Here is a 27,879-nt window from a genome sequence, read left to right on the forward strand (position 1 = left end):
AAAGTATGTTACTTGCTATTCAAATGTGTTTTATAGACAACTTAATATACTTATATATTAAATATACTTAGGTCCGATTTCACAGACAGGGCTTAGACTAAGCCAGGATTAGGTCATAGTTCAATTAGGACATTAAAGTAATTTTTATAAACATGCTTAGAAAAAAAAAACATTACTGGTGTGCATTTTGAGACAAAACAAAGGCACTGATATATTTTAAGATCAATCAGTGCAATTTTGTTTCAGTTGAAACAGCTCAGACTTATATTTTAGTCTAGGACTAGGCTTAAGCCTTGTCTGTGAAACCGGGGGTTAATATACATAAATATAAATACTTTTTTTTTTTTTTTTAAATATACAAAAAATGGTAAAAAAAAAAAAAATAAATTGTTGGTATAAAATATATTTACACAAATATATTTTGAGACATATTTTAGCAAATGTATTTTTGGCTATTTTTGGTATTATTTGAAATCAATTTTTTATTTTATATTTAAAATAAGGTGTCTAGACCTCGTCGGTCTACATCAAGTGCTGCGTCTGGTCTGGAGCCATAGTGTGCATTAGATTGATGGCGTTGATCAACACATGCAATTTTATACTGGCTCAGGTGCAGCGTATTACATATGTTATTTATTTCCCTAGCCATTTATTAATGTAAATTATTCTTTCATTGCCCTGATTAAATATGAGGTCACAAGACTAAAAAGAGTGTAAAATTCTGGCTCCTAATGTTGGCACACTTTGTCCAAATATACCAAATCTAAAGAGTTTCTTGTAGAAAAACAGCGTGCTTTTTCTTTTAATTAGTTTGATGTTATCCAGACTGGAGTTTTTTAGCAGAACTTTGTGTACCAGGAATTGTGAAAACACTGTGTCTGGCTTCCTGAGCGAACTCCATCACATCTGTCTGAACGCGGCTCGGCTCCGGCTCTGTGATCGCACTTCGGGGACCGACTTTGCCTCACACTCTGAGATCTTACAAGCGAACTGCTTTGTTTTCGCAGCTGAAGAGCGTATCCTTGAATATATATCAATTTGACAGAAGCCGAGCGGAGTGAATGAGCACTGAAATAAAATCATATTCCTCATTAGTCCATTTTCACGGCCTGCTTTATTGTTAGAGACGGCGCTTGGGAACATGCGGTGTCAAACCAACTAGCAGCTGCTTTTTATTCCAAGCGACTTGAGTTTTTGAGCTCTTAAGAAAGTATAAATGTCTTTGAATCAATATCAATATCAGACCAATATGAATAATGAATGAATAATAGTAGAAAACTGTTCTTGAAAAGAAACATTTCTTGAAACAATACTGTTGAACGTTGAAGATTTGGATGCATTGGGACACTTTCTGATTTTCTGATTCTCTACACCTGAATGTGAATTTAAGGAGAACTGATTTCATGCATCCATTAAAGAAATACTAAAAACAGTTGATTAAAAGAGCAAAAATGAAAAGTGAAGTTGGTACAGAGAAAAGATCCTGCAACATGGTTTGAGTTTTTCTAGCTTGAAGCAGTGACATTCAGACATTTTTAAGTAAAAAAATATATATATTTTATTTTATTTTATTTAAAAATGTTTTATGATAGACATTAGGTCTAGGGTGACTAGTGCCAAAATTTTAATTTAATTTAATTTATTTATTTTATTTTATTTTATTTTATTTTATTTTATTTTATTTTATTTTATTATAAATTGTTATATCAACTAGTTTATATATTATAAATTGATTATAGACATTGTAAGTGTGACCGGTGTCCAAAAAATATTTAATTTAATTTAATTAAATTTAATTTAATTTTGTTTTATTTTATTTTAATATTTCATTATTTCTAGGACTAAACTTTCTGACTAAACTAGTAAAATGTCAAAAATATTTTATTATATTTATTTTATTTTATTTATTTTATTAAAAAATGTTTGACTATAGACATTTTAAGTGTGACCGGTGTCCAAAAATATTTTAAATTATTTTATTTAAAAAATGTTTGATTATAGACATTTCTATGTGACTACTGCCAGAAATTGTTATTTTATTTTATTTTATTTTATTTTTTTGTCTTATTTAATTTAAAAAAAATTTATTATAGACATTTCTACTGTGACTAGTGCCAAATAATTTTTATTTTTACTTTGTTTGTTTTATTTATTTATTTTTTGTGTTATTTTAAAATATTTGATTTCTAGGGTGACTAAACCAGTAGAGTGTATTTATTTTTATCTTTTTTTTATTATAAGCATTTAAATAATATTTTATTTTATTATTTAAACATATTTGATTATTTCTAGGGTGACTAAACTAGTAGAATGTCAGACAATATTTTATTTTATTTAAAAATGTTTTATTATAGACATTTCTACTGTGACTACTGCCGGAAATTGTTATTTTATTTTATTTTTTTGTTTTGTCTTATTTAATAAAAAAAAAAAGTTTTATTATAGACATTTCTACTGTGACTAGTGCCGAAAAATTATTTTATTTTATTTTTATTTTTTGTTTGTTTTATTTATTTATTTTTTGTGTTATTTTAAAATATTTGATGATTTCTAGGGTGACTAAACCAGTAGAGTGTATCTATTTTATCTTTTTTTATTTAAAGAAAATGTTGATTATAGGCATTTTAATAATAATTTATTTTATTATTTAAACATATTTGATTATTTCTAGGGTGACTAAACTAGTAGAATGTCAGAAAATATTTTATTTTATTTAAAAATGTTTATTATAGACATTTCTATAGAGTGACTAGTGCTGAAATGTTTAATTTAAATATTTTTTATATTGTTTTATTTTTTTTTACTTTAAAAATATTTTATTATTTGTAAGGTGACAATATGCACAATATATATTACAATAAATCAACAAAATTAGAAACTAAATAATATACATGAATAAATAATGAATAAATAGTTAAATGACATTTTAAACCGAATATGCATTGTAAAGAATGTCTCTTCCACATGCATTGTAACCATAACAAGAGTTCAGATATAATGCAGTGTGTGTGTGGTGTGAGGGCAAGGACTGTCACTTTAGTCAGAGCAGGTGGGCTCTTTCTTGTTTGCTTTAAGCTGAGGGTGTGTGTGTGTGTGTGTGTGTGTGTGTGTGTGTGTGTGTGTGTGTGTGTGTGTGTGTGTGTGTGTGTGTGTGTGTGTGTAAAACAAGAATCCCTACTGTGTGTCATACGGTGCAGAACACACTGTGTCCATCTTAAGAGCGTGTCTGTGTGTCTGTCTTGTGTCTAGGCTCCTGACAGTCTCCTCCGAGTTTAAAACTGTTGCCGATGTTTGGACTTCTGGTAAAAATAGTTTGCTTTCAGGATATGTCTAATAAATGTGTGACTCACTGTAATGCTTTTCATCAAATTCCTAGCAAGCACATATAATCATCTAGACATCATAATGATGAGTTTTCACTCATTTTGAGCAGAGGCATTCACATCCAAAGCAGTGCATTGCCAGTTGCAGCAATTTATGAATCAGACTTGAACCTTCACCCTTTGGATTAGCAGCCCACGTCTTTAACCACTAAGCCACAGCACCTCATTTACACCCTGACAGAGGTTTTCCATCAGTACCCAGCGAGACATCAGGTCAAGCTTCACCCGAGGAAGGTATTTTAATCCTCTTTCTCTGTCTGTTTCAGATGGCATGGGCATTTGCTCCGCAGACACACACACACACCGTCTGAGAGCGGCTCAGAAAGCGGCGCAGAAGTGCTTGAGTTGCAGCCAATCTTGATAAACTCAGCCCTTCAGAAATCCCGCCTCGGTATTGTGGGAAAGTGTGTTGTTTGCTTACCTGTCAGTTATTCTATTAGTCTGAAATCTGGTGTTGATATCAAACACGCTGATTTCTATTAGAGCCGCGAAGTGACGCAATCACAGATAAGAGAGCAGTTTCTGATTGAGCCAGAAAGTTTTTGGTATTTGACCTTTAAATCAGAATGTCTCATTAGTGTTTATTTAATATGTCGCGCATTTTAATTTTCTCTTTTAATTTTCGTCGTCCTTAAATAGAGCATGGATTTCTCGCTGTGTAATTTTGCTTCAGCAATGTGCCAAATTGAAATATGCTTTATTTATTTTTTGAAAATGAATGGATTTGAAACCTAAGAGTTTTATGTAATTTTAATCCTTATAGGCCTATTAAAGACTGTAAATTACTATTAGTTTTAGTAATTACTATTAGCCTATACATATATACAAAAATGTAAAAAAAAAATGTGCATCAATAAAGATAAAAATATATTGAAAAAGTATTTTTATAAGCATTTTAAACCAATATATATTTCAATCAATTTACATTCACATACAGTTGAAGTCAAACGTTCACACACCTTGCAAAATCTGCAAAATGTTAATTATTTTACCAAAATAAGAGGGATCATTCAAAATGTTCTTTTTATTTAGTACCGACCTGAATAAGATATTTCACATAAGACTTTACATATAGTACACTAGAGAAAATAATAGTTGAATTTATAAAAAAAAATGACCCTGTTCAAAGGATTCTTAATACTGTGTTGTTACTTGAATGATCCACAGCTGTTTTTTTTTTTGGTTTAGTGAGTTGTTCATGAGTTCCTTGTTTGTCCTGAACAGTTAAACTGCCTGCTGTTCTTCAGAAAAATCCTTCAGGTCCCACAAATTCTTTGCTTTTTCAGCAGTTTTGTCTTTTTGAACCCTTTCCATCAATGACTGTATGATTTTGAGATCCATCTTTTCACACTGAGGACAACTGAGGGACTCATATGTAACTATTACAGAAGATTCAAACACTCACTGATGCTTCAGAAGGAAAACAATTAAAGCCAGGGGTGAAAACTTTTGAATTTGAAGATCAGGGTAAATTTAACTTATTTTGTCTTCTGGGAAACATGTAAGTATCTTGTGTAGCCTCTGAAGGGCAGTACTAAATAAAAAAATATGATATTTAGGCAAAATAATTCTGTTCAAAAGTTTTCACCCCCATCTCTTTATGCATCGTGTTTCCTTCTGGAGCATCAGTGAGCGTTTGAACCTTCTGTAACAGTTGCATATGAGTCCCTCAGTTGTCCTCAGTGTGAAAAGATGATCTCAATATCATACAGTCATTGTTGGAAAGTGTTCAAATACACAAAAATGCTGAAAAACCAAAGAATTTGTGGGACCTGAAGGATTTTTCTGAAGCACAGTGGGCAGTTTTACTGTTCAGGACAAACAAGGGACTCATGAACAACTATCACTAAACAAACAAACAAACAAAAAAAAACACAGCTGTGGATCATTCAGGTAACAACACAAGTGTTTAAAATCAAGTGTATGTAAACTTTTGAACAGGGTAATTTTAATAAATTCAACTATTATTTTCTCCTGTGGACTATATGTAAATGTATTTTATATGAAATATCTTATTCAGGTCAGTTCTAAATAAACAATAACATGCATTTTGTAAGATCCCTCTTATTTGAGTAAAATAATTAACATTTTGCAGATTCTGCAAGGTGTATGTACACTTTTGACTTTAACTGTATGTTACATTTTATTTGTTGGCTATATGTCTTGTGTGAACATATAATACATTTAAATAAAAATCAGCAAAGATTTGACCATTTTTTACTTTTTCTAGCAACTCTAGCACCTGCAGTGCATAGTAACATATTTGACCTCTCAAGTGCATGGGAAAACACTGGGAAAACTTTGTGGCAGCCGCTCACGTTTCCTTCTGTACAAATCTACTTATATTATCAAGTTTACCTGTAGAATAGAATCGAATAGAATAGAGCTCAAGTGCTCCAGTGTCTCGACCAGGTGAGCGCGTTACCTGATCTCGCGTCTTTCAGTCCATCTACACTCACTGCTGGCGACGCGACGGACAAGAACCCTTTATAATCAGCGACGCGAGTGACGTAGGCACTCAATCGACCAATCAGAATGCGCTCATTATAATCAAGGGAACGCGGCGCGCTCACTTGCGTCGTGGATTATCATGGGAGCGCTGGAGTTTGTCGCGTCGCGTCGCCCGCTTGTAGCGTATCATGTGATAGGGGCTGGAATTTGACACCTCGGGGGTTCAAAACTCTCATGTGTTTATGGGACTTGATTTTGGCACGGACTCCTGCGTTTAGAGTAGAGAGCGTGTCCTGAGGAACTACCTGGACCTGAACGCGCCTGATCTTGCGTTCAAGACGCATCTGGGTCAGTCGAGACAACCCAAGTTTCTGGTCGCTCTGGACACAGTTTTGATGTGAAAAACGTGGATGTTCAGAATTATGCATCATCACTACAGGGAGAGGTCCAGAGGAAACATTTTAAGGAATACATTTTCATTATCTGTGGATTATTTTCACGTGTCCGTTTCTTAATTTATTTCACTTAAGTCCATGACAGGAGAGGTCGATCAGGACAGAAAAGGTAGGATTCTAGATTTCTTTTCTTTTCTTTTCTTTTCTTTTCTTTTCTTTTCTTTTCTGTCTTCAGATATATCAAATCATGTTATAGTAAGCCATTGGTTTAAAGTTTGAACATTTTATATATAGGTATATTCATTTTATATATATTTTTACATTATATATTTATGCTGGTAGAACCTTTATTGTGGTGCTTATTAAATGCATATTATTTTTCACATGTCCGATTTATTTTCGATTATTTATGTAATTGTTTTATTTTTACATTTTTTATTTTGATTTGCTTATACTTGATGAATCATTTAAAGTTTTGATTATCTTATATTGATGTTTTTTTGTTTGTTTCATGCCTGTGAAGCACTCTGAGTTGCATTTATGTATGAAAAGTGCTATTCAAATAAATTATTATTATTATTATTATTAATAAACAAAAAGTGTGTATGTGACCCAAAAATACATTGTATGGGTCAAAATGATTGATTTTTCATTTATGCCAAAATATATTAGGATATTAAGTAAAGATTTTGTTCCATTTAGATATGTTGTACGATTCCTACCGTAAACATATCAAAACTTAATTTTTAATTAGTAATATGCATTGCTAAGACCTTCTTTTGTACAATATTTAGATTTTTTTGCACCCTGAGATTTTCAAATAGTTGTATTTTGGCCAAATATTGTCATATCTTAACAAACCATACATCAATGGAAAGCTTATTTTTTATTATTTTTTACCCTTATGACTGTTTTTGTGGTCCAGGGTCACATGTATGTTAACTTATAACTAATAATATGTAATACAAAGTTCTTGCTTTAAGTTGCTTTAAGAAGAATCACAAATAATGTAATTTGCCACAGAATGTTTAATGCAATTACGTTTTTAATTCAACTTTATTAAATATAACGCCTAACTTGTTGACTTTAAAAAATGAGTTCTTGGTCGTTCATTAAATTTTCCTTTAAAATGTCCTTTCCCTTTGTAAAACCACATAAATAGACATCCGTTATTGTTGGATCTGTTGAAAGGTGGTTGATCCCCAAAAATTAAAGGAAAATAAAAGCTGCTTAACTGCTTGGCTTCCCTCAATCCCATCCAATCCGGTTGAAAACGTACCCTTAAAACACTTAATTAAGTGTATTCCTTTGCATATTTGACAAGCTTTTCCCAGCTGACTGAGCTCATGATTGATTATGGGACTGACAGTAAGTGTGCTCCTGAAAGAGCTGTTTTCCTGTCTGGAAGGGATGAAATCTGGATACAGTTAGAAGAGAATCCCAAGACTGTTTTCTCCACTCCGGGGTCTTATTATGGCCATTTGTGATTTTTAAAGTCTTATATCTGACTGAGAAGTTTCATGTGCTGTGTATATATGTAATTATCAGTTCTCAGTTCTGCTTCAGGTGCATTGTTTTCCCCCGTCTGTTCTGCGCTGGAACAAATGAGCACCACACCACCGCTGTCTCCTCTTGTAAATGTCTCTTTAAAAGATTTGGATTGGTATGTGCGAGATTCTTACACAGAACCAGTCCCATATGTAGCTTCCTACCTATATCCCACCCATCTGGGTTGGTTGGTTGGCACGTTTGTTGAGCAGGTAATATTGCATTTCAGTATCAGATTGCAAACACTCGAGAAATAGACTGCAGGCTACTCCCTGGTATACTGTAATCCTTGGAACCAAATTATTAATTTATTTATCTGTCTGTATGGTTTTTTGTGAGACTGTGGAATTTCTCTCAGGTTATTTGTTATGTCATGTCGAATTTCTGAATAGCAATGCTGAGTCATTGGTGTCTACAGCATATGGTATTTTTTCACAGGGCATATGATGCTGCTAAATAGGGTTTTTTGGAATCCCTGTATTATCATATAGGTGGGTCTCTTTAGTTTATGACCTGCCATGTATTCATGCTTAAATCTCTTTAATGTGCTGCATTTTCCTGTTGCAATGATAGATTGGGTGTCCTGGCACTTAACACTCAAGTGCCTGAATCACACCTCCTTTAAGAGACACTAATGCAAGTGTCCAGCCCTTTTCAGTTTTACTGTCTGCTGAAAGCTGTAATACGGTTTAATCACTTCCAAACTGTCTATTTCTGGAGAATTGCTCACCCGCAGTGGAGTTTCCACATAGTCACTGTTTACTTTAATGATGGATCTTATAGTAGTTTTCGCTTTCGCTCCAGGACCCAGATTTTCCTTTTTTAAATAATAAAAAAAAGCTAATAAAAATGTCTTTAATATCAGATATTGAATAAAATAATTAATTATTTAAATATTTTTTATAAAAGTTTTAAATAAAAAAATTAAAATGGTATTAAATAAATTATAAATAATTAAAAATAAGTTAATGTTATAAAATTATTATTAAATAATTTTATAAAATAAATAAAAATAAGAAAAAATAAATAAAAAAGAGATATTTGTAACTTTTTATCTCACAGTTCTGACGTTTTTCTCAGAATTCTAATAAAAAAAGATATTAACTTAGAAGGACAACATATAAAATCAAAGTTCTGAGAAAAAAGTCAGAATTGTGAGATAAAGTTGCAATTATTACAAGGCAGAAACAAAAAAAGTTATTTTTTACCACAGAAAAACAAAAGTCTTTAAAATCAAGTGTTAAAAAAATGATTTCATTATTTTTTATTAAATGTTTTTAAATATAAAATAGTATTAAATAAAATATAAATAATATTATAAAATAAATAAAAAGAGTTTTGTTGGACACCTTTAACATTGACAACAAAAGACAGAAAGTGTTTTCTATTAAAACATGTTTCTGCCACAAAATAAAAAAATGTTTGCAACTTTTTATCTCACAGTTCTGACTTTTTTCTCAAAAGAAAAAAGTCTGAATTGCAAAATATACATTTAGAGGTACAAGGTATTAAATCAAAATTCTGAGAAGTCAGAATTGTGAGATAAAGTTGCAATTGTTACATGGCAGAAACAAAAAAACCTGCATTTACAGATTCTTTTAAGCATAAAAAGTAAACTAAAATGTCTTTAAGATCATGTACTGAATACATTTAAAATATTTTTTTTTTACATCTAAAAATATTAAATAATATTAAATAAAATATAAATAGTTAAAACAGTAAATATTATAAAATACCAAAGAAAAACAAAAGTCTTTAAAATCAAGTGTTAAAAAAATGATTTCATAATTTTTTATTAAATGGTTTTAAATATAAAATAGTATTAAATAAAATATAAATAATTATTAATAAATAATATTATAAAATAAATAAAAAGAGTTTTATTGGACACCTTTAACATTGACAACAACAAAAAACAAAAATTGCGAGATTCTGAGAAAATTTTGAGAAAGAACTGTGAGTTTATATCTCACAATCTGAGGAAAAATATCAGAATTGTAAGATATAAACATGCAATTTCAAGAAAAAAAAAATCGGAATTATGTGCTTAATATTTGAAATGACCTTTTTTTTATGTTTTGGTTTGTGTATTTTGCTATCCTAACTATGCACAAAAATATGATTAGTTGCATTTTATCTTAGCTTATTCATCCATTATTTTTCATCAGTTTTCCACACATTTTCAGCTGTCTTTGACTCAGAGCCCTGATTTTTCCATGTGAACTGCTGGTGTTTAAATTGCTCAGGTGTATTTTCAGCATCCATTTAATTTTGATGAAGCAACTACATAACAAGTGTAGGTTTCGTGACTGGAAACAGGGCAGTGCATGAGTGTCAGGCGATCACACGGGACACAGGAGCACTGTGGTGTTAGTAAGAATTATGGGCCGCAGTCACCGCATGGCAGTCCACCGCTGGATAATTTATTACGGCCTCCACTAATGAACCGCCTAGTTGTGCAATAATGAGAAACACCTTATCCAGGGTCAGAGCAGGGCAGAAGGACACTAGAGCCCACGGAGAGAGGGTCTGATTCTTACACAAAGTTAAACATGAGTTTTGTGCAGGAAGGTTTTTGATGTAAAGTCTGGTGCACATTATACTATTTGTTTTGGATGAGAACCGCCCACTTGGACAGAAAGACTGATGGGAAATTTGTTTAGGGGCAAAAATAAAATATACGGTGCCAGAGTAATAGATCATCATGGAGAAATGAATTCAAGAGATTGAACAGCAGAAAACAAAATGTTTTTTGAATGTTTGCAGACTTATTTTATAGTACAGTTTCTACTGAGTGCCTCACTCGAAACTCATCAAGATTTTATGCCATAACCAGGAAAATTCAGTGATTGTTTCATCCTCAAAACCTTGTAAACATGACTTCCAGGAGGACTTATAAACAAAATCTGTCTGCTCTTCCTCCCAGAAGTCAGATAAAGTGAAGTTAGAGCTTTCCAGATCAAGAAGTGGTTTTCTTTCTGGTTTTGTGTATGATTAACATTAACATTTACTAATACGTTATTAAAATCAAAAGTTGTGGTTGTTAACATAACACAGTTGCAAAGTGAACTAACATGAACTACCAAGGAACATATGTATTTTCATTAACTAACATTTACAAAGAAAAATAAATACTGTAAGAAATGTATGGTTCATTGTGTATTCATATTAGTTAATGCATTAACTAAAAAACCTTATTGTAAAGGTGCATTTTAAACTTTTTCTCATATAATGTCACATTTTGAGCATCTTTGTTACTTTTTTCTTTTCACGTTGCCTCAAATGTAAAAAAAAAAGATTTTTCAAAATTGTAAATTTAAAATGATTAATTAAACAATAAAAAATAAAAAGATTATTGATGAATGTTTTACAAAAAAATACTATTTCAGTTTTTTTTACTTCATTTCTAATTTTTCATGTGTTTGTGTTGACTTTTTTTACACCAGACTTTTTTCAGGTTGCCAGTACTAAATAGAAATAGAATGGAATGCTTTTGCATTGGGAAAAAAAATGAGATTTATTTAATTATTGGGATTTTTTTAACCATCACATTTTCTGTAGATTTTCAGACTCAAAACTGTCTCAAACAAGATACCAAGAAAAAGTAAAAAATCTCAATATGAACTCAAACTTTCTCAAAATTTCTCACACTGCAAACAAGGCTTATCTTACTTAGTATTTTTGCCATTTCTAGTCAAAATATCTAAAAATTCTTAAATCAAGATGCATTTTCTAGAGATTCTGAAAAAGAAAAGTCAAAATTGTGAGTTTATGTCTTACAATCTGAAGAAAAATATCAGAACTACAAGATTCTGAGAAAGAAAAGTCAAAATTGGGAAAAAAGGTCGAAACTGCAAGTTTATATCTTACAAACTGAGGAAAAATGTCAGAATTGTGGGATATAAACATGCAATTTCAAGTCTGCAATATTAAAATATAAAAATTTAAAATGACTTTTGTTCCTCCTTAATACTAATAGTGTATTTTGCTATCTTAACTGTGCACAAATATATAGTTAGTTGCAAACTGTGCTCAGATTTAACAAGATGCCGATCAAAAGTAAAAAATCTTAGTATGAACTCAAACATTTCTCACACTGCAAAAAAGGCTTATCTTACGTAGTATTTTTGCCTTGTTTCTAGTCAAAATATCTACAAATACTGTGTGTACAAATACTTGTACTCTGGGGGAAAAAGCTACATTAAGTGCACTGTGATTAAAACAAGTAAAATGATTTACTGTACCAGTGGGGTAAGAAAAATAATCTTGTTTTAAGAGTATTTTTCTTAAATTTAGTTTTAAGCAAAATTCACTTGATTTAGATTTTGCTCCCAGAAAAAAAGACTAAATATCTTATGCCCAGAAGCGGACAGTAGTGAAGTATTTTTACTCTACTATATCAGAGAGTTTCTCTTTAGAAACTTTTTCTTCACAACCTTCCAAAGCATAATATTGTACTTTTTAATATCATCTAATACTTAATTCAATTTTAAAATCTATTACTTTCTATTTAATGTTCTTCATAAAGGTAAAACAAACAACAACTTTTATTTATGAAATGTAGTGCAGTAAAATGTATAGCGTTATGCTTTGTAAGGTAGTGAGGTAAAGTTTTCCAAAGAAAAATACTCTACAGATACTTTTAAGTAAAAATACTTAACTATTGTCTGCCTCTGCATATATTAAAACTCAGAGATCTCAATATGAACTCTCACTGCAAGAAAACACTTATCTTACTTAGTATTTCTTGTTTTTAGTCAAAATATCTAAAAATTCTTGTATTCTGCTTAAAACAAGTAAAATTATCTGCCAGGAGGGTAAGAAAAATTATCCTGTTTTAAGAGCATTTTACTTAAATTATATTTTAAGCAAAATTCATTTTTCAAAAATATATATATATATATATTTTTTACTTTACTACACAACAGTTCAAAGCATAATGTTGTACTTTTTTATTAAATTAAATATAATTTAATACTTAATTACATTAGAAATCTATTACTTTCTTACTTTCACTCAAGTAAAAGTAATTCAAAGAATTACAAGAAAGTACTAGATTTGTTCTTAAAAGTTTTAAAGGTAAAAACAACGAACAAATAACTTTTATTTATATAATTTAGTGCAGTGAAAAGTATGAAATTATGCTTTGGAATGTAGCGAAGTAAAGTTTTCCAAAGAAAAACACAACAAAGATTTAATTCCAAAGATAAATTACAGATACTTTTTAAATTTACTTGAGTAAAGTAAAAATACCTCACTACTGTCTGCCTCTGCATTATGTCACTTGGCTTATAAATGCATCTTGATTTAAGAATTTGTAGATATTTTGACTACAAACAAGACAAAAAAGCAGTGTGCATCAAATTCTTCCAAAGACAAAATGGTCTGAGCTTTTTCGACATTCATAGTTTTTACTAATCTCCACACTCCATATGTCAACTGTTGACTCATTTCTTGTTTTTATTAATGTATGTATCCCAATCTATAAAAGAGCAACATTTTATTGCAATAAAATGCATGTCTGGTAAGGATTTGAACCAGTATGCCACTGTACAGAATGTCATTTTAAAGTAGCAGTGAACAGTGTATGAGTTTGTGCTTGTATGCAAGATTGTTAGGAATAAAAACGCATCGAGTTCACTCAGCAAACTCAGCCATGTGGAATGTTCTGTAATGTCATCAGAGTAAACAAATACAAACACTTTTGAGAATTCATCGCTTTCTCTCTTTCACTTCAGTTGGGCTTTCGATTTCGGTCTTCATTATTCCCAATTACACACGTTCTCCACCCAGATTTCTCCTTTGACTCCCATTTCTCCATCTGACAGCTCGGACCCCACAGCGAACGCACACACACTGCTGAGAAGTGTATCGGATCTGCTTCACACACGCACGCTGGATTTTATTATTGGCGAAATGTTTTTGATTCATCATGTCAGTGAGCAGGTTCATTTGTCTTAATGGAGCTGACAGATGTGTGTATCTGTGTACACCACAGAAAAACAAGGGGATGAGAGATAGATGGTTGTGCGAGAGTGTGTGTGTTCGCAGCCGGACATCTGGTTCTCCACTGTCACGCTCGCACAGAAGTTTCTCAGTAGAGAATCCAAACAGACGCCTCTTCATTTACAGAAACAGAAACATGTTTAAATTCTGTCAGAATTGTCCTTCCAGAGCAGCTCATCTCTCTTAGTTCACAGACAGCCTTGTAGAAAATGTATATGTCTCTAATCATCGCTCTGTCTGTCTTATTCACAACAGCAGATACTTCTGAAGACACTTTGACTGGTGCTTGCCTGTTAAAATCTCCTTGTCATGATGCAAGGACGTCGCTATGCGGTGCATAGGGCATTTTGGGTGGTTGCTAGGGGGTTTTGGGCAGTTGCTAGGTGGGTACTTACTGGAACAGAGTTCATCCTCAAGTCCCTGTGATATTGTAGTCTCTCCTGCCTTTAATGTAAGGCTGTAGGTAGGATATACTTTGTTGTTTTTTGTGTTTTAAGGTAAAAATTACTTTTTTCACACTTTTAGATGTGTCGGAATAATAAAGGGCTTAAATTTATATGCTGTAAATAAACTGCACCACACAATGGATTTGATAAGATTTTTAAATTTTTAATGCACCTGCATATTTTGTATATTTATACAATTTTTTTTTTTTTTACGTTTTATCAACGTTTTATTTTTTACAGCATTGTTCTTATGCTCACCGAGGCTGCATTAATTTGATAAAAAATGCAGTAAAATTGCAAAATATTATTACAATTTAAAAAACTGTTTTACATTTGAAGATATTGTAAAATGTAATTTATTCCTGTGATAAAACCTGAAATTTCAGCATCATTACTGCAGTTTTCAGTGTCACATCCTTTAGAAATCATTCTGATTTTTCCAGCTTAAGAAACATTTCTCAATGTTATCAATGTTAAAACCAGTTGTGCTGCTTATATTTTTTGTGGAAGCTATGATTCTTTTACTTTTTCAGGATCCTTAAGTTCAAAACAACAGCATTTATTTGAAATAGAATTCTTTTGCAGCATTTTTAATATCTTTACTGTCCTTTTTGATAAATGTGATGCATCCTTGCTTAAAAAATGCATTAAAGGGATAGTTCACCCAAAAATGAAAATTTGATGTTTATCTGCTTACCCCCAGGGCATCCAAGATGTAGGTGACTTTGTTTCTTCAGTAGAACACAAACTAAGATTTTTAACTCAAACCGTTGCAGTCTGTCAGTCATATAATGGCAGTGAATGGGCTCCACGGCTTTGAGAGTCAAAACAACATACACAGACAAAACCAAATTAAACCCTGCGGCTCATGATGATACATTGAGGTCTTAAGACACCAAGCAATCGGTCTGTGCAAGAAACTGAACAATATTTATATACTTTTTTACCTCTGATCCACCGCAATGTCCAACTGTCCTGAGCGCGTTCACAACAGCCGGTGTATGACAAAGAGCAAGCAACCATAACTTCAGTCGATCAGGCTCAAAAGTTGGGAGTTGGTGAAAGGTCAACACTCCTGGATGAGGTCGCACAAGCAAGCGTAACCTTTTCATTTGTAATCGGTTGCAACAATCAGGATAAGCACAAGTAATTAGTAATTATTTGAGTAGCCATCATACTCAAAATCCCTCTGCACTGTGAACACAATGAGTGACGTATATGTGACAGATCCCTTCCTCGCGTGTACCTGTGCTCAGGAAAGTTGGACATTGTGGTGGATCAGAGGTAAAAATGATATAAATACTGTTCAGTTTCTTGCACAGACCAACTGTTTGGTCTGTTAAGACCTCAATGTATTGTCATGAGCTGCAGGGTTTAATTTGGTTTTGTCTGTGTATGTTTTTTTTTTTTGACTCTTAAAGCCGTGGGTCCGATTGACTGCCATTATATGACAGACAGACTGCAAGAGTTTGAGTTAAAAATCTTTGTTTGTGTTCTACTGAAGAAACAAAGTCACCTACATATTGGATGCCCCGGGGGTAAGCAGATAAACATCAAATTTTCATTTTTGGGTCAAGTCAAGTCACCTTTATTTATATAGCGCTTTTAACAATACAGATTGTGTCAAAGCAACTGCACAGTATTTAAACAGCACAATAGTGTGTAAGTAACGCATTATTGTAAATAATCAATTTTCAGTTAAAGGCAGTTCATCAGTGAATTCAGTGATATCATCATCCAGTTCAGTTCAAATAGTGTACGATATCGCTGGAAAGTGTCCCCAACTAAGCAAGCCAGAGGCGACAGCGGCAAGGAACCAAAACTCCACAGGTGACAGAAATGGAGAAAAAAACCTTGGGAGAAACCAGGCTCAGTCGGGGGACCAGTTCTCCTCTGGCCAGACCAAACCAGCAGTTTGTAACAATGTCCGATTGCAGAGAACTCGTCAGGATCCTGTGGTGTATCCCGATGGTCTAGGTTGGCGAGGTCTTCATTGATGATCCGTCTCTGGAGCTCATCTGGTTGACATCCACGGCTATTGAAGTCATCTCCAGGTGGTGATCCATTATCTAAGCTGGGTACGGACTGGATCCGGGGGACTGCAGTGACCATCTGATCCGGTTACAGGCTGGGTCAGGTGGCTACGGTGACCTCGGAATAAGAATGAAACAGACTAATATTAGCGTAGATGCCATTCTTTTTACGATGCAACGGGTACATCAGATGTTATGGGAGGCGTTTTCGGTTCCGGCTGACCTAATTAATGCAGCCTAACAATCCTTTAACGGATTTGTATTATAGGAATGTGTTAATGTTTTTATGTGTAAGCCAGGTTAAAGAGATGTGTCTTTAATCTAGATTTAAACTGACAGATTGTGTCTGCCTCCCGAACAGTGTTAGGCAGATAGTTCCAGAGTTTAGGCGCTAGATAAGAAAATGATCTGCCGCCCGCAGTTGATTTTGATATTCTAGGTATTATCAAATTGCTAGAATTTTGAGAACGCAGCGGACGTGAGGGACTATAATGCGATAGGAGCTCGCTCAAGTACTGAGGAGCTAAACCATTGAGGGCTTTATAAGTAATTAGCAAGATTTTAAAATCTATACGATGTTTTATAGGGAGCCAATGCAGTGCTGACAGAACCGGGCTAATATGGTCATACTTTCTGGTTCTAGTAAGAACTCTAGCTGCTGCATTTTGGACCAGCTGGAGTTTGTTTATTAAGCGTGCAGAACAACCACCCAATAAAGCATTACAATAATCTATCCTTGAGGTCATGAATGCATGAATTAATGTTTCAGCATTTGACATTGATAGCATAGGTCGTAATTTCGATATATTTTTAAGATGGAAAAATGCGGTTTTGCAAATGCTAGAAATGTGGCTTTCAAAGGAGAGATTGCCATCGAATAGGACACCTATGTTCCTAACTGATGACGACGAATTTACAGAGCAGCCATCTAGTATTAGACTGTGTTCTAGGTTATTACTTGTGGAGGTTTTAGGTCCAATAATTAACACCTCTGTTTTTTCAGGATTTAACAGTAAGAAGTTATTCGCCATCCAGTTTTTAATATCAGCTATGCATTCTGTTATTTTTTCGAATTGATATGTTTTGCCGGGCTGCGAAGAAATATAGAGCTGAGTATCATCAGCGTAACAATGAAAGCTAACACCATGTTTCCTGATGATATCTCCCAAGGGTAACATGTAAAGCGTAAAAAGTAATGGCCCTTTTGGGTGCACTATCCCTTTTATTCATTTAAAAAATACTGACCTAAACTTTTAAACAATAGTGTCCTTGTTTAGGTTTTGCCTTTGGTTTTACATGTTGCATGTTGCATTTGCTCCTTTACTTTGTCTTTCAGTAGCTAATTTATAGGCATTTGAATGAATGTGATTGGCATTAACAGATAAATGTGTTTTAGTTTCACAGTCTCGTTTTCTTTGATGTATGTCAGGAGGATGTTGACTTAGGTTTCTTATCGTTTGATTTTAATGGCATATTTGTCTTATTAAAAAAATATTCCTGTGTCATCAACATTTTGCCACATCAAAACCCTCGTTGGCTTACAGCATGTTTTGACAACCTTTCGCTGTGATGAGTGATATGCTTTCTTAATTTGAAGTTGGAAGAACTTGCTCAACAGTGAATCATCTTAAACTTATCTGCATATTTTATATGGGTGTAGGCGTGTGTTTGTCATTTACTGTTTTGTCACATATGTTTATATATTGTATATATATATATATACACTGCCCCTCAAAAGTTTAGGATCAGTAAGAGTTTTAATGCTTTTTAAATTAGACTTTTCTGCTCATCAAGGCTGAGTTTATTTGATTAAAACTACAGAAAAAAAATTGTATTGTGAAATGTTAATGCAATTTAAAATAGTGGTTTTCTATTTGAATAAACTTTAAAATATCATTTATTCCTGTGATGCAAAGCTGAATTTTCAGCATCACATGATCCTTCAGAAATCATTCTAATATGCTGATTTATTATCAGTGTTGGAAACAGTTGTGCTGCTTAATATTTTTTTGCAACCTGTGATACTCTTTTCAGGATTCTTTGATAAAAAAAGACATTAAAAAGAACAGCATTTATTTAAAATAGAAAACTTTCGTGACAGAAACACCTTGTTTAAAGTTTGGGGTCAGTAAGTGTTTTCTTTCTTTCTCTCTTTGAACGTAATGAATATGTTAATTCAGCAAGGATGTGTTAAATTGATAAAAAAATATGATAATAAAGACTTGTATTGTTATTAACTTATATTATTCTTATTGTTAGAAAAGATTTCTATTATGAATAAATGCTGTTCTTTTTAAATTTATTCATCAAATAATTCTGAAAAAGTATCACGGGTTTCAAAAAATATATATTAAGCATTGATACTAAAATTAATAAATCAATATATTAAAATGACTTCTGATGGATCATGTGACACTGAAGACTGGAGTAATGGCTGATGAAAAGTCAGCTTTACATCTCAGAAATAAATTATATTTTAATACATATTAAAATAAAAAAACTTATTTTGAATTGCAATAATATTTCATAATATTACTTTTTTTGTATTTTTGATCAAATAAATGGAACTTTGATGAGCATAAGAGACTTAAAAATAAAAATAAAAAATTAAAGTGGTAGTGTATATATAAATACATTTTTTTTAAATGCATTTTTAAATTAAAAAAAATATTAAAGATAAATGTTTTAAAATGTTAATAAAATATAAATTAATATATTTACAAATGTTGTATATATGTAGATTTAAAAATAACCTTTTAAACCTATACAGTGGCGCAGAAACTATTAGGACTAAGAAAAACACGCTTAAAATGTCTGAATGGCAAAGCATTTGAAGATTAAACATCAGATTAGGTGTCTCTAGCAAATACTGCAGGACTAACATCGCTTTTCTTCATTATTTTTGTTCAGTGTGAGAATCAGCTGGTGTTTTGGTGATTTTTAATCAATAAATGAAGTCATTTCTCCTCAAGTTCTCACAGGTGTCCTAACAGAGGAAACACAGATGTAGAGAATCACATTAACTATCAACATGATCCACTAATGCTTCACAAGTCTTAATTTCTCAATCTAAAACATAGACATTGGCGCAACCGGTGAGGTGTAGAACTGTCTGTTTGTCATTATTTTTGCAGTTTTATTTAGTGACGTTAGTGTGCAGACACTTCAGCTTTAATTGCTGTATATGCTTGTAGTTTATAATTGAAGAGTGTTTTAAATCTTCTGCTAACCTCTGTGAAGCTGCCAAAGTGTGCAGACTGTATCGTGCAGCCTTCGGCAGAGGTGGGTTATTCATAGCAACACAGTGCTGTAAGTTTGATATTTAAGGCTGCAGGTGAAACTATCTCTCTAGGTCAGCTCTGAATTGCATTGCTACTTTCATCACATCCTGTTGTTTAATCGTTTTAAGGCAGCCGCCTTTCCGTGCAGCACGAGAGAGCTTTTCACCGTCTGCATGTTTATACATGTGGTCAAGGAAAACCCTCAGAGCTGTGTGATTAATGATGATATAATGCCAATTTAAGTGGAATTCTTTATTAGAACAGACATACTGTTCCACATTCTGTTCTGAGTGATTTCCACAGCATTGCTACATTGCAGTGTTGGGGGTAACGCATTACACGTAATTTGGGTTGCGTAATTAGATTGCCTTTTTGAAGTAATTAGAACAGTAATGCATTGCTTTTTAATTAACAGGAAGATATTTTAAATAAGTAACGCCAGTTATTTTGTTTGCCCATTTATTGGTTGAAGGCTCTTGTGTTGCCATGTTGAGAGAAATCGGGAGTAAATCGGGAGCAGGCGTTGTCTGCGCTGTGTGAACATGATGTTACTGTATTTCTAGACTACATGTGACCCTGGACCACAAAACCAGTCTTAAGTAGCATTTGTAGCAATAGCCAAAATACATTTTATGGTTTAGGGCTGCTCGATTTTGGCCAAAATCGTAACAGTACTACAGAAATTGAATGTAATTATTTGAATGTAAAATAAAACAGCATCTTCACTGTAATAGTTAAACATGCTTTGTTTCTTATTAAAACTACAAAGTCCTTCATTCAAGAGCAGTGAGTGATTCTCCTCTTTGTATTTTTACAATTTATTAATATTAAGCACAGAGACGGCAGAAGGAATATTATTTGTTCAATTAATTATTATTTGTTAATCATTTAACACATAACTGACAAGGGTTACATGAATAATCACCAAGTGCCTCATTTTGAAATATTTTGTGTGTATTTGACCGTTAAGCACCTTGAGCTAAAAGATAACTTTACATGTCCGTGTTCTGCTCCGTCTCTGAGCGCATACACAGAACAGCGCAAGTTCTCTTACGCGCTATTAAAAACACAACAAAGAATCAAAGAAACATTAATAAGTCAAGCACGTCCCGTTTTATGAAAGTCACGTTACATGATTTTGCTGATTTGCATGTGAAATTAGGCTTTTATAGAGGAGTGAAATCGCACCACTGGTAAGAGGGTGGAATGGGGAGCAATGATCATTTCATCTCGATTACTGCATTTTCATGATTGTTTGAAGCAGAAATTGAAATTTTGAATTTTGATTAATTGCACAGCCCTAGTATGGGTCAATTATCATTTTTTCTTTTATGCCAAAAGAATATTAAAGGGGTCCTTTTATGCTTTTTCACTTTTTTAATATTTTAGTCAGTGTGTGATGTGTATGTTTGGGCATAAAAACAAGTCACAAATCTCAAAGTCCACTCCAAAGGGAGATATTTAGTTCCCTTTTAAGAACTACAACAAACGGCTCCTTTGAACTACAGTGTTTGTTTTCCTGATGCTATGATGTTACAACGCAGTTCATTAGAATATGAGGGAGGGATGAGGTGGGGGATTCACATACCTTTAGTAATGTAGCATGGACAGCCCCTTCTGGGATGCTTCAGCGGTCCGTGGGTGGCTCATATAAATGCGAGCATTGACTAAAGTATCCACGAACTGCTCCGGTAGCCGTACTGGAGCCGCGCTGTTGACAAGTGGTATAGAGGGTCGAAACACATGCGGAGCCAAGGCTGATGTAAGGACAAGCATTAACTAGAGTGACGAGTAGACATGTGCAGTGTGTGGTAAGAGATTTATTCATCATACAGTGTAGATAGCTTCACTAGTCTTATGCTGGAGCTGGTTTCAGGCATGTAAAAAATTAAATAAATTTGCACAATAGTGATAATATCATGTATCGGCGATCTCGTAGGCTGACGATAGGACCAACACTACTGTAGCATATTATTTACTCACCCTTCATGCATACTAGGTGTAAATGACTTCCTTCTTTCAAATGAATGCAATCAGAGTTATATTAAAAGTAATCCTGGCACTCCCAAGCTTTAGAACGGCATAGACAAGTGTTTCTCTCCATCAATCCAAAACGAGTCGATCCATAATAAAAAAAGTGCCTCACATGGTTCCGGGGGGTCAGTAAAAGCCTCCTTTAGCGATCTGTGTTTTTGTAAGAAAAATATCCATATTTAAAACGTAAGAATCACTTTAATCTAGCTTGCACTTGTAAGGTCCACACAATTGGCCCAACGGAGGTATCCAATGGTGGATGAAGGTTTCTTCTGTGTTCAGTCTTTTTAGCGTGCAAAGTTATTAAATGTTGGTTAAGTTTAAATCTGACTCAATTTTATTATCTAATCTGACTCCATTTTAATTGTTACCTCGCATTTGGGTTTGAATGCCAATTGTTATTGATCATTCAAAGGATAATTTATTCAGACATCTGCTTATTCTATTTATTCTTTAGTATTATTGTACTCGTTTATTTGGGAGTTTACTAGAGTCAATAATTACAGAGTTAAACAGAATGAAATCAAATGTTACAATTTATTATCAGTCAGGTATTATGCCAATTACATAGCCAATTCAGAGATATCTAATCATATCAATAAAAACATCAAATTCTCGAGTAGAACGATGCATACCTGACCTTAGCAATTACATAGTGTGAAGTGTAGAGATACACATCACACTACGGGCTTCTCGCTACAGAATCGCCCTGATCCTTTTGCTTTATCTCCTTAAGTACCCAGACCAAGACCAATAACCCCCGAAATGGGGACAGGAACCTAACAATTGGAATTTGCATTGATCAAGTCTCAGACATGATTGTTTACACCTTTTGGGGACAGATGGTAATTTGCATAGACACTAGGAGATGGCACACTCTCTACAGTGAGCAAAATATCTATAGACTTTTAGGATCTGTTTACCCTTTGGTTTACATCTTGTAAGAATGAGACCATTGTACCAGATGCACAGAGACAATTCAAATGATACCAAATATGACTTTGAATAACACTATATTTTGATATTGACCATTCTGAGTCATAGGAGATGGGTGAGGGGAAATGGTTGGGAAGGAGAGGTGAGAAAGGACTTTAAGCACATCTTCTCTAAGTGAAATGTGGAACGTCTTGGTTACGTATGTAACCCTCGTTCCCTGAAGGAGGGAACGGAGACGTCACGTCGGAGACCGACGAATTGGGATATCGCTTTAGAGATACCAATCCTCTTCGTGTGTAAACTAAACGAGCCAATGCACATTGGCATGCATGATTGCATCCAGCTGTCGCTGATCACAGCGTGAGCATAAATACACAGCAGGTGCAATGCATAGACAGGATTTCGCTGAGGAGCCGAGCTTGGGTCCGGCCGCACAGCGGTGGTACAGCAGCTGAGGCGACGGGACGTGACGTCTCCGTTCCCTCCTTCAGGGAACGAGGGTTACATACGTAACCAAGACATTCCCTCTCAGTCGGTCTCTTCGACGTCACGTCGGAGACCGACGAATTGGGATCCCTAGCAAAGCGCCGCAGCTGCTGCCCCCCTCCAGTGTCTGCCTCCTCCGGGGGCAGCACTTGCAGGCTCACCAATTGATCCCTGAAGGGAGTAGTGGGAACCTTGGGCACGTAGCCAGGCCGGGGCCTCAGGGTTATCTGGGAATCTGCCGGCCCGAACTGAAGGCACGAATCGTCGACCGAAAATGCCTGCAGGTCCCCTACCCTCTTGATGGAGGCCAATGCAAGCAGGAGCAGAGTCTTCATAGAGAGATACTTCAGCTCGACTGACTGTAAAGGCTCAAAGGGGACCCGCTGTAGTGCTGTGAGCACCAGAGACAAGTCCCAAGAGGGTACGGAGGGGGGCCTAGGAGGATTTAACCTCCTCGCTCCCCTGAGAAATCTGACGACCAGGTCGTGCTTACCCACCGACCTTCCTTCAGTGGGGTCATGGTTTGCAGAGATAGCGGCTACATAGACCTTAAGGGTGGAGGGCGACAGCCTACGCTCCAACCCTTGCTGCAAAAAGGTGAGCACAACTCCGATCGGGCATCTTCGGGGATCCTCATTTCTTGAGATAGCCCACTCGACGAACAGGTTCCACTTCAAGGCGTAAGCATGTCTCGTGGATGCAGCTCTCGCCGAAGTGATGGTGTCTACCACTCCTTGGGGTAGATCACTCAGAACCTCCGCGTCCCGTCCAGGGACCAGACATGTAGTTTCCAGAGGTCTGGACGCGGGTGCCACAGGGTGCCCCGTCTCTGAGTCAGTAGATCCTTCCTCAGAGGAATCCGCCAGGGAGGGGCTGTCGCGAGGAGCATTAGTTCTGGGCACCAGGTCTGAGTAGGCCAGTAAGGCTCCACTAACAGGACCTGCTCCTCATCCTCCCTGACCTTGCACAGTGTCTGTGCGAGAAGGCTCACTGGGGGAAACGCATATTTGCGTAGGACCCGCGGCCAGTTGCATGCCAGGGAGTCCGTGCCGAGTGTACCCTCGGTCAGGGAGTAAAAGAGCTGGCAGTGGGACGTCTCTGGAGAAGCAAAAAGGTCTACCTGAGCTTCCCCGAAACGTCTCCAAATCAGCTGGACCGACTGGGGATGGAGTCTCAACTCTCCGGGAAGCACAGCTCGTGAGAGCTCGTCGGCTGCACGGTTGAGCAACCCCGGAATATGAATGGCACGAAGCGACCACAGATGCTTCTGACTCCAGAGGAGAAGAGAACGGGCGAGCTGCGACATGCGACGGGAGCGTAGACCACCTTGTTGGTTGATGTACGCAACGGTCGCAGTGTTGTCCGTACGGACCAGCACGTGTTTGCCTCGAAGGCACCCTTTGAGACGGTTCAAGGCAAGGCGTACTGCCAGCAGCTCTAGGCAGTTGATGTGCCAGTGTAGCTGGGGGCTCGTCCAAACCCCCGACACTGCCTGCCCGTTGTACGTGGCCCCACAACCGGTGGTGGAGGCATCCGTGTGTACCACAGCGTGCCTGGAGACCTGTTCTAAGGGGACTCCTGCCCGAAGAAAAGCCACCCGGTGAAGGTTAGGCGACAGGCCGAGGTTACTTTGACCCGGAGAGTGCCGCGCTGCCACGCTCTCCTCGGGACTCGGCCACGAAGCCAGTGCTGAAGTGGTCTCATATGGAGCAGTCCAAGCGGTATAACTGCCGTAGCTGCTGCCATATGCCCCAGGAGCCTCTGAAATTGTTTCAGTGGGACCACTTTCCTGCTCTTGAACGTATTCAAGCAGTTCAGCACCGTCTGAGCACGCTCTTGTGTGAGGCGAGCTGTTTGGCTGACCGAGTCCAGTTCCACACCAAGAAAAGAGATCCTCTGCACAGGAGAGAGTTTGCTCTTTTCCCAGTTGACCCGAAGGCCCAAGCGGGCGAGGTCTGCCTTCGAACGCAAACCGCAGAAATGGTCTGTGGCGCGGAAGGATCGAAACATGAAAGTACGCGTCCTTCAGGTCGATCGCTGCGAACCAATCCTGGGGACGAACACATCTGAGGATGTGTTTTGTGTGAGCATCTTGAAAGGTAGCTTGTGAAGAGCTTGATTCAAGACGCGCAGGTCCAGGATCGGTCGTAATCCACCGCTTTTCTTGGGTACTATGAAGTAGGGACTGTAAAACCCTGTCTTCATATCGGCTGGAGGGACTGGCTCTATTGCTTCCTTCGCCAGCAAGGTAGCAATCTCTGCACGCAGGACAGGGACATCTGCTACTTTCACTGTAGTGAAGTGGATGCCCCTGAACCGGGGAGGACGCCGGGCGAACTGAATCGCGTAGCCGAGTCTGATGGTTCGGAGGAGCCAGCAAGACGGACTGGGAAGTCCTCTCCAGGCTCCCAGCCAACGTACAAGAGGAACCAGCGGGACCACCGACGTACCCGCGGGGGGGCAGCGAAGTGGAACGCAGGGACCCCGCTCGGGCTTCTCTGTGCCGGTCCGAAGCGGGGTCAGTGTGTCTGTGTGTGGTGTGTGCGAGACATTTACCTGCGTTCTGGCAGCTGGTGCGTGAGTAGTCCGTTCTACAGCACTCTCCAACCGCCCAGCACCATTTGACTGCCATTCAGACCGAGGTGCCGCCGGCGGCTGGGTGGAGGCAGCAGCGGGAGCACGCCGGGGGCAGGATGTGACTGATAGCCTCAGTCTGCTTCAGGGCGGCCGAAAACTGCTGGACGAAGTTTTCAACCGCGTCGCCGAAGAGGCCGGTCTGGGATACGGGGGCATTCAGGAACCTGACCTTGTCTGCTTCCCTCATGTCGGCCAGACACAGCCTGAGATGGCGTTCCTGGACCACCATCGTGGACATCGCACGACCCAGAGACCGCGCCATAACCTTCGTCGCTCGTAGCGCGAGGTCCGTAGCGATACGGAGTTCACGTAGAACTTCCGGGTCGTGACCACCCTCGTACAGGTCCTTTAGTGCCTGGGCCTGATGGACCTGTAATAAGGGCGGAGCCAGCAGCCCCACAAGCCGTGTAGGCACTGTCGATCAGAGCCGACGAGTGCCTACAGGCCCGGGAGGGGAGCAACGGGTTGCCCCGCCAAGTGGAAGCGGCGCCAGGACACAATTGCATCGCCAGCGCACGCTCCACCGACGGGACAGCCGCGTACCCCCAGGCTGGTCGCCATCGAGGGTGGTGAGGGAGGACGTGCCACTGGAGCGGTTTCTGGCAGTAAAAGGTGCCGTCCACGTCCCAGTAAGCTCATTATGCACCTCCGGGAAGAAAGGCACTGGGGTGGGACGCTGAGAACCAGCGCGAGCCACCCCAAGATACCAATCATCCAGCCGAGAGGGGTCGGGACGTGATGGAGGGTTCCATTCAAGCCCTACCCTCTCGGCGGCCCGGGCAAGCATAGCCATCATCTCAGGGTCGGTATCCGGTATCGCTGACCGCCCAGCGGACGACAGCGATCCGGAATCGTCCTCCCCCAAGAAGTCTGGCTCACCCCCGATGCAGCGATTGACATCCGGTCGTCAGGGGGAGCCCCAAAAGTAATGAGCGGTTCCTCACGAGGAGGACCAGAACACTCTTCTGGGAGCTCCAGATGGAACGGACTGTCGTGGAAGGAGGGTACCCCCAACGGATCGTCCACCAGGAAATTCCCCACCGTCACCATCAGACCAGTCAGCCCTCTGCCAGAGGTAGAGTCCCCCCGGCGTTTGCCGGGGGGAACGGTAGATCTGGGCAGAGGAACTGGCACCCCGCCCTTTGCAGGAAGCGGAGTCTGGTCCGCATCTCCGTGATGGACATGCCGCCGCAATGACGGCATGACTCATCCACAAACGCCGCCTGAGCGTGCTCAATACCCAGACACGTCAGACAGCGATCGTGACCATCACCTGGCGCCAGGTAACGACCGCATCCAGAAACGCACGGGTGAAACGGCATTGTGTTTCAAACACCTCGTCTTTAAAAAGACGTTCACCCGTGGCACTCTTTTAGAAAACTGCTCTTTAGTGCTGAAGCGCACAGGGGAGATGGCCGCTGCGACACAGAAGGCGGGTAGTGCAGTCCTTAACTGTGCGCTTTTCCACCCACAGGAGACCACCACCGCTGACGCGCCGTGCCGCCAACACAAACAGTTGAAGAGTCCAAAGTCCGTCTCTCGCTGTCTCACCATCTGAAGATTGGCTCCGAAGCGAAATGCTGTCTATGCATTGCACCTGCTGTGTATTTATGCTCACGCTGTGATCAGCGACAGCTGGATGCAATCATGCATGCCAATGTGCATTGGCTCGTTTAGTTTACACACGAAGAGGATTGGTATCTCTAAAGCGATATCCCAATTCGTCGGTCTCCGACGTGACGTCGAAGAGACCGACTGAGAGGGAACCATATGTCTGGATCATACAATACACCATGTGTGTATTGTCCGTCTCAGAAGATCAACGTGTCTGAGGTTCTGTAAACCTCACACACTAACAGTTGTACATGGAACTTGCTGCTTTGGGTAGGGGCCGTGGCCGAACTGAAATGCTGTCTAAGCTGTTCGCCAATCGCAACGCAGTGGACTGCTAACCAATCACAACACATTTCGTTTTTTACAGGAGGCGGACCTTCATCAAACCAGAACTAATCGAGGCATTTGTGCCAGCCTGGGGAGAAAGCTATTGTAATAATGTAAATTATGTGAAAAATAATGTGTTTTTCGAACCATCAAGTATGAGAGCATGTTGTAGTGCACCCAAAACAAAATAAAGACTTTGTAAAAGAGCATAATAAGACCCCTTTAAGATCATGTTCCATGAAGATATTTGTAAATTTCCTACTGTAAATGTGTCAAAACATAATTTTTGATTAGTAATATGC

General features: G+C 37.5%; 1 protein-coding gene across 1 annotated transcript in view; it reads right to left on the reverse strand.

The window, feature by feature from the left end:
- Positions 1 to 27,879, reverse strand: part of LOC141346814 (CMP-N-acetylneuraminate-beta-1,4-galactoside alpha-2,3-sialyltransferase-like) — an 82,779-nt gene that overhangs the window by 2,641 nt on the left and 52,259 nt on the right. Inside the window, exon 12 of the mRNA XM_073851774.1 lies at positions 6,049 to 6,214. Within this exon, the coding sequence (XP_073707875.1) occupies positions 6,049 to 6,214 (166 nt within the window). The remainder of the gene's footprint in view (positions 1 to 6,048; positions 6,215 to 27,879) is intronic.

Source organism: Garra rufa, chromosome 12 (genome assembly GCF_049309525.1).
Source record: "Garra rufa chromosome 12, GarRuf1.0, whole genome shotgun sequence".
Lineage (NCBI taxonomy): Eukaryota > Metazoa > Chordata > Actinopteri > Cypriniformes > Cyprinidae > Garra > Garra rufa.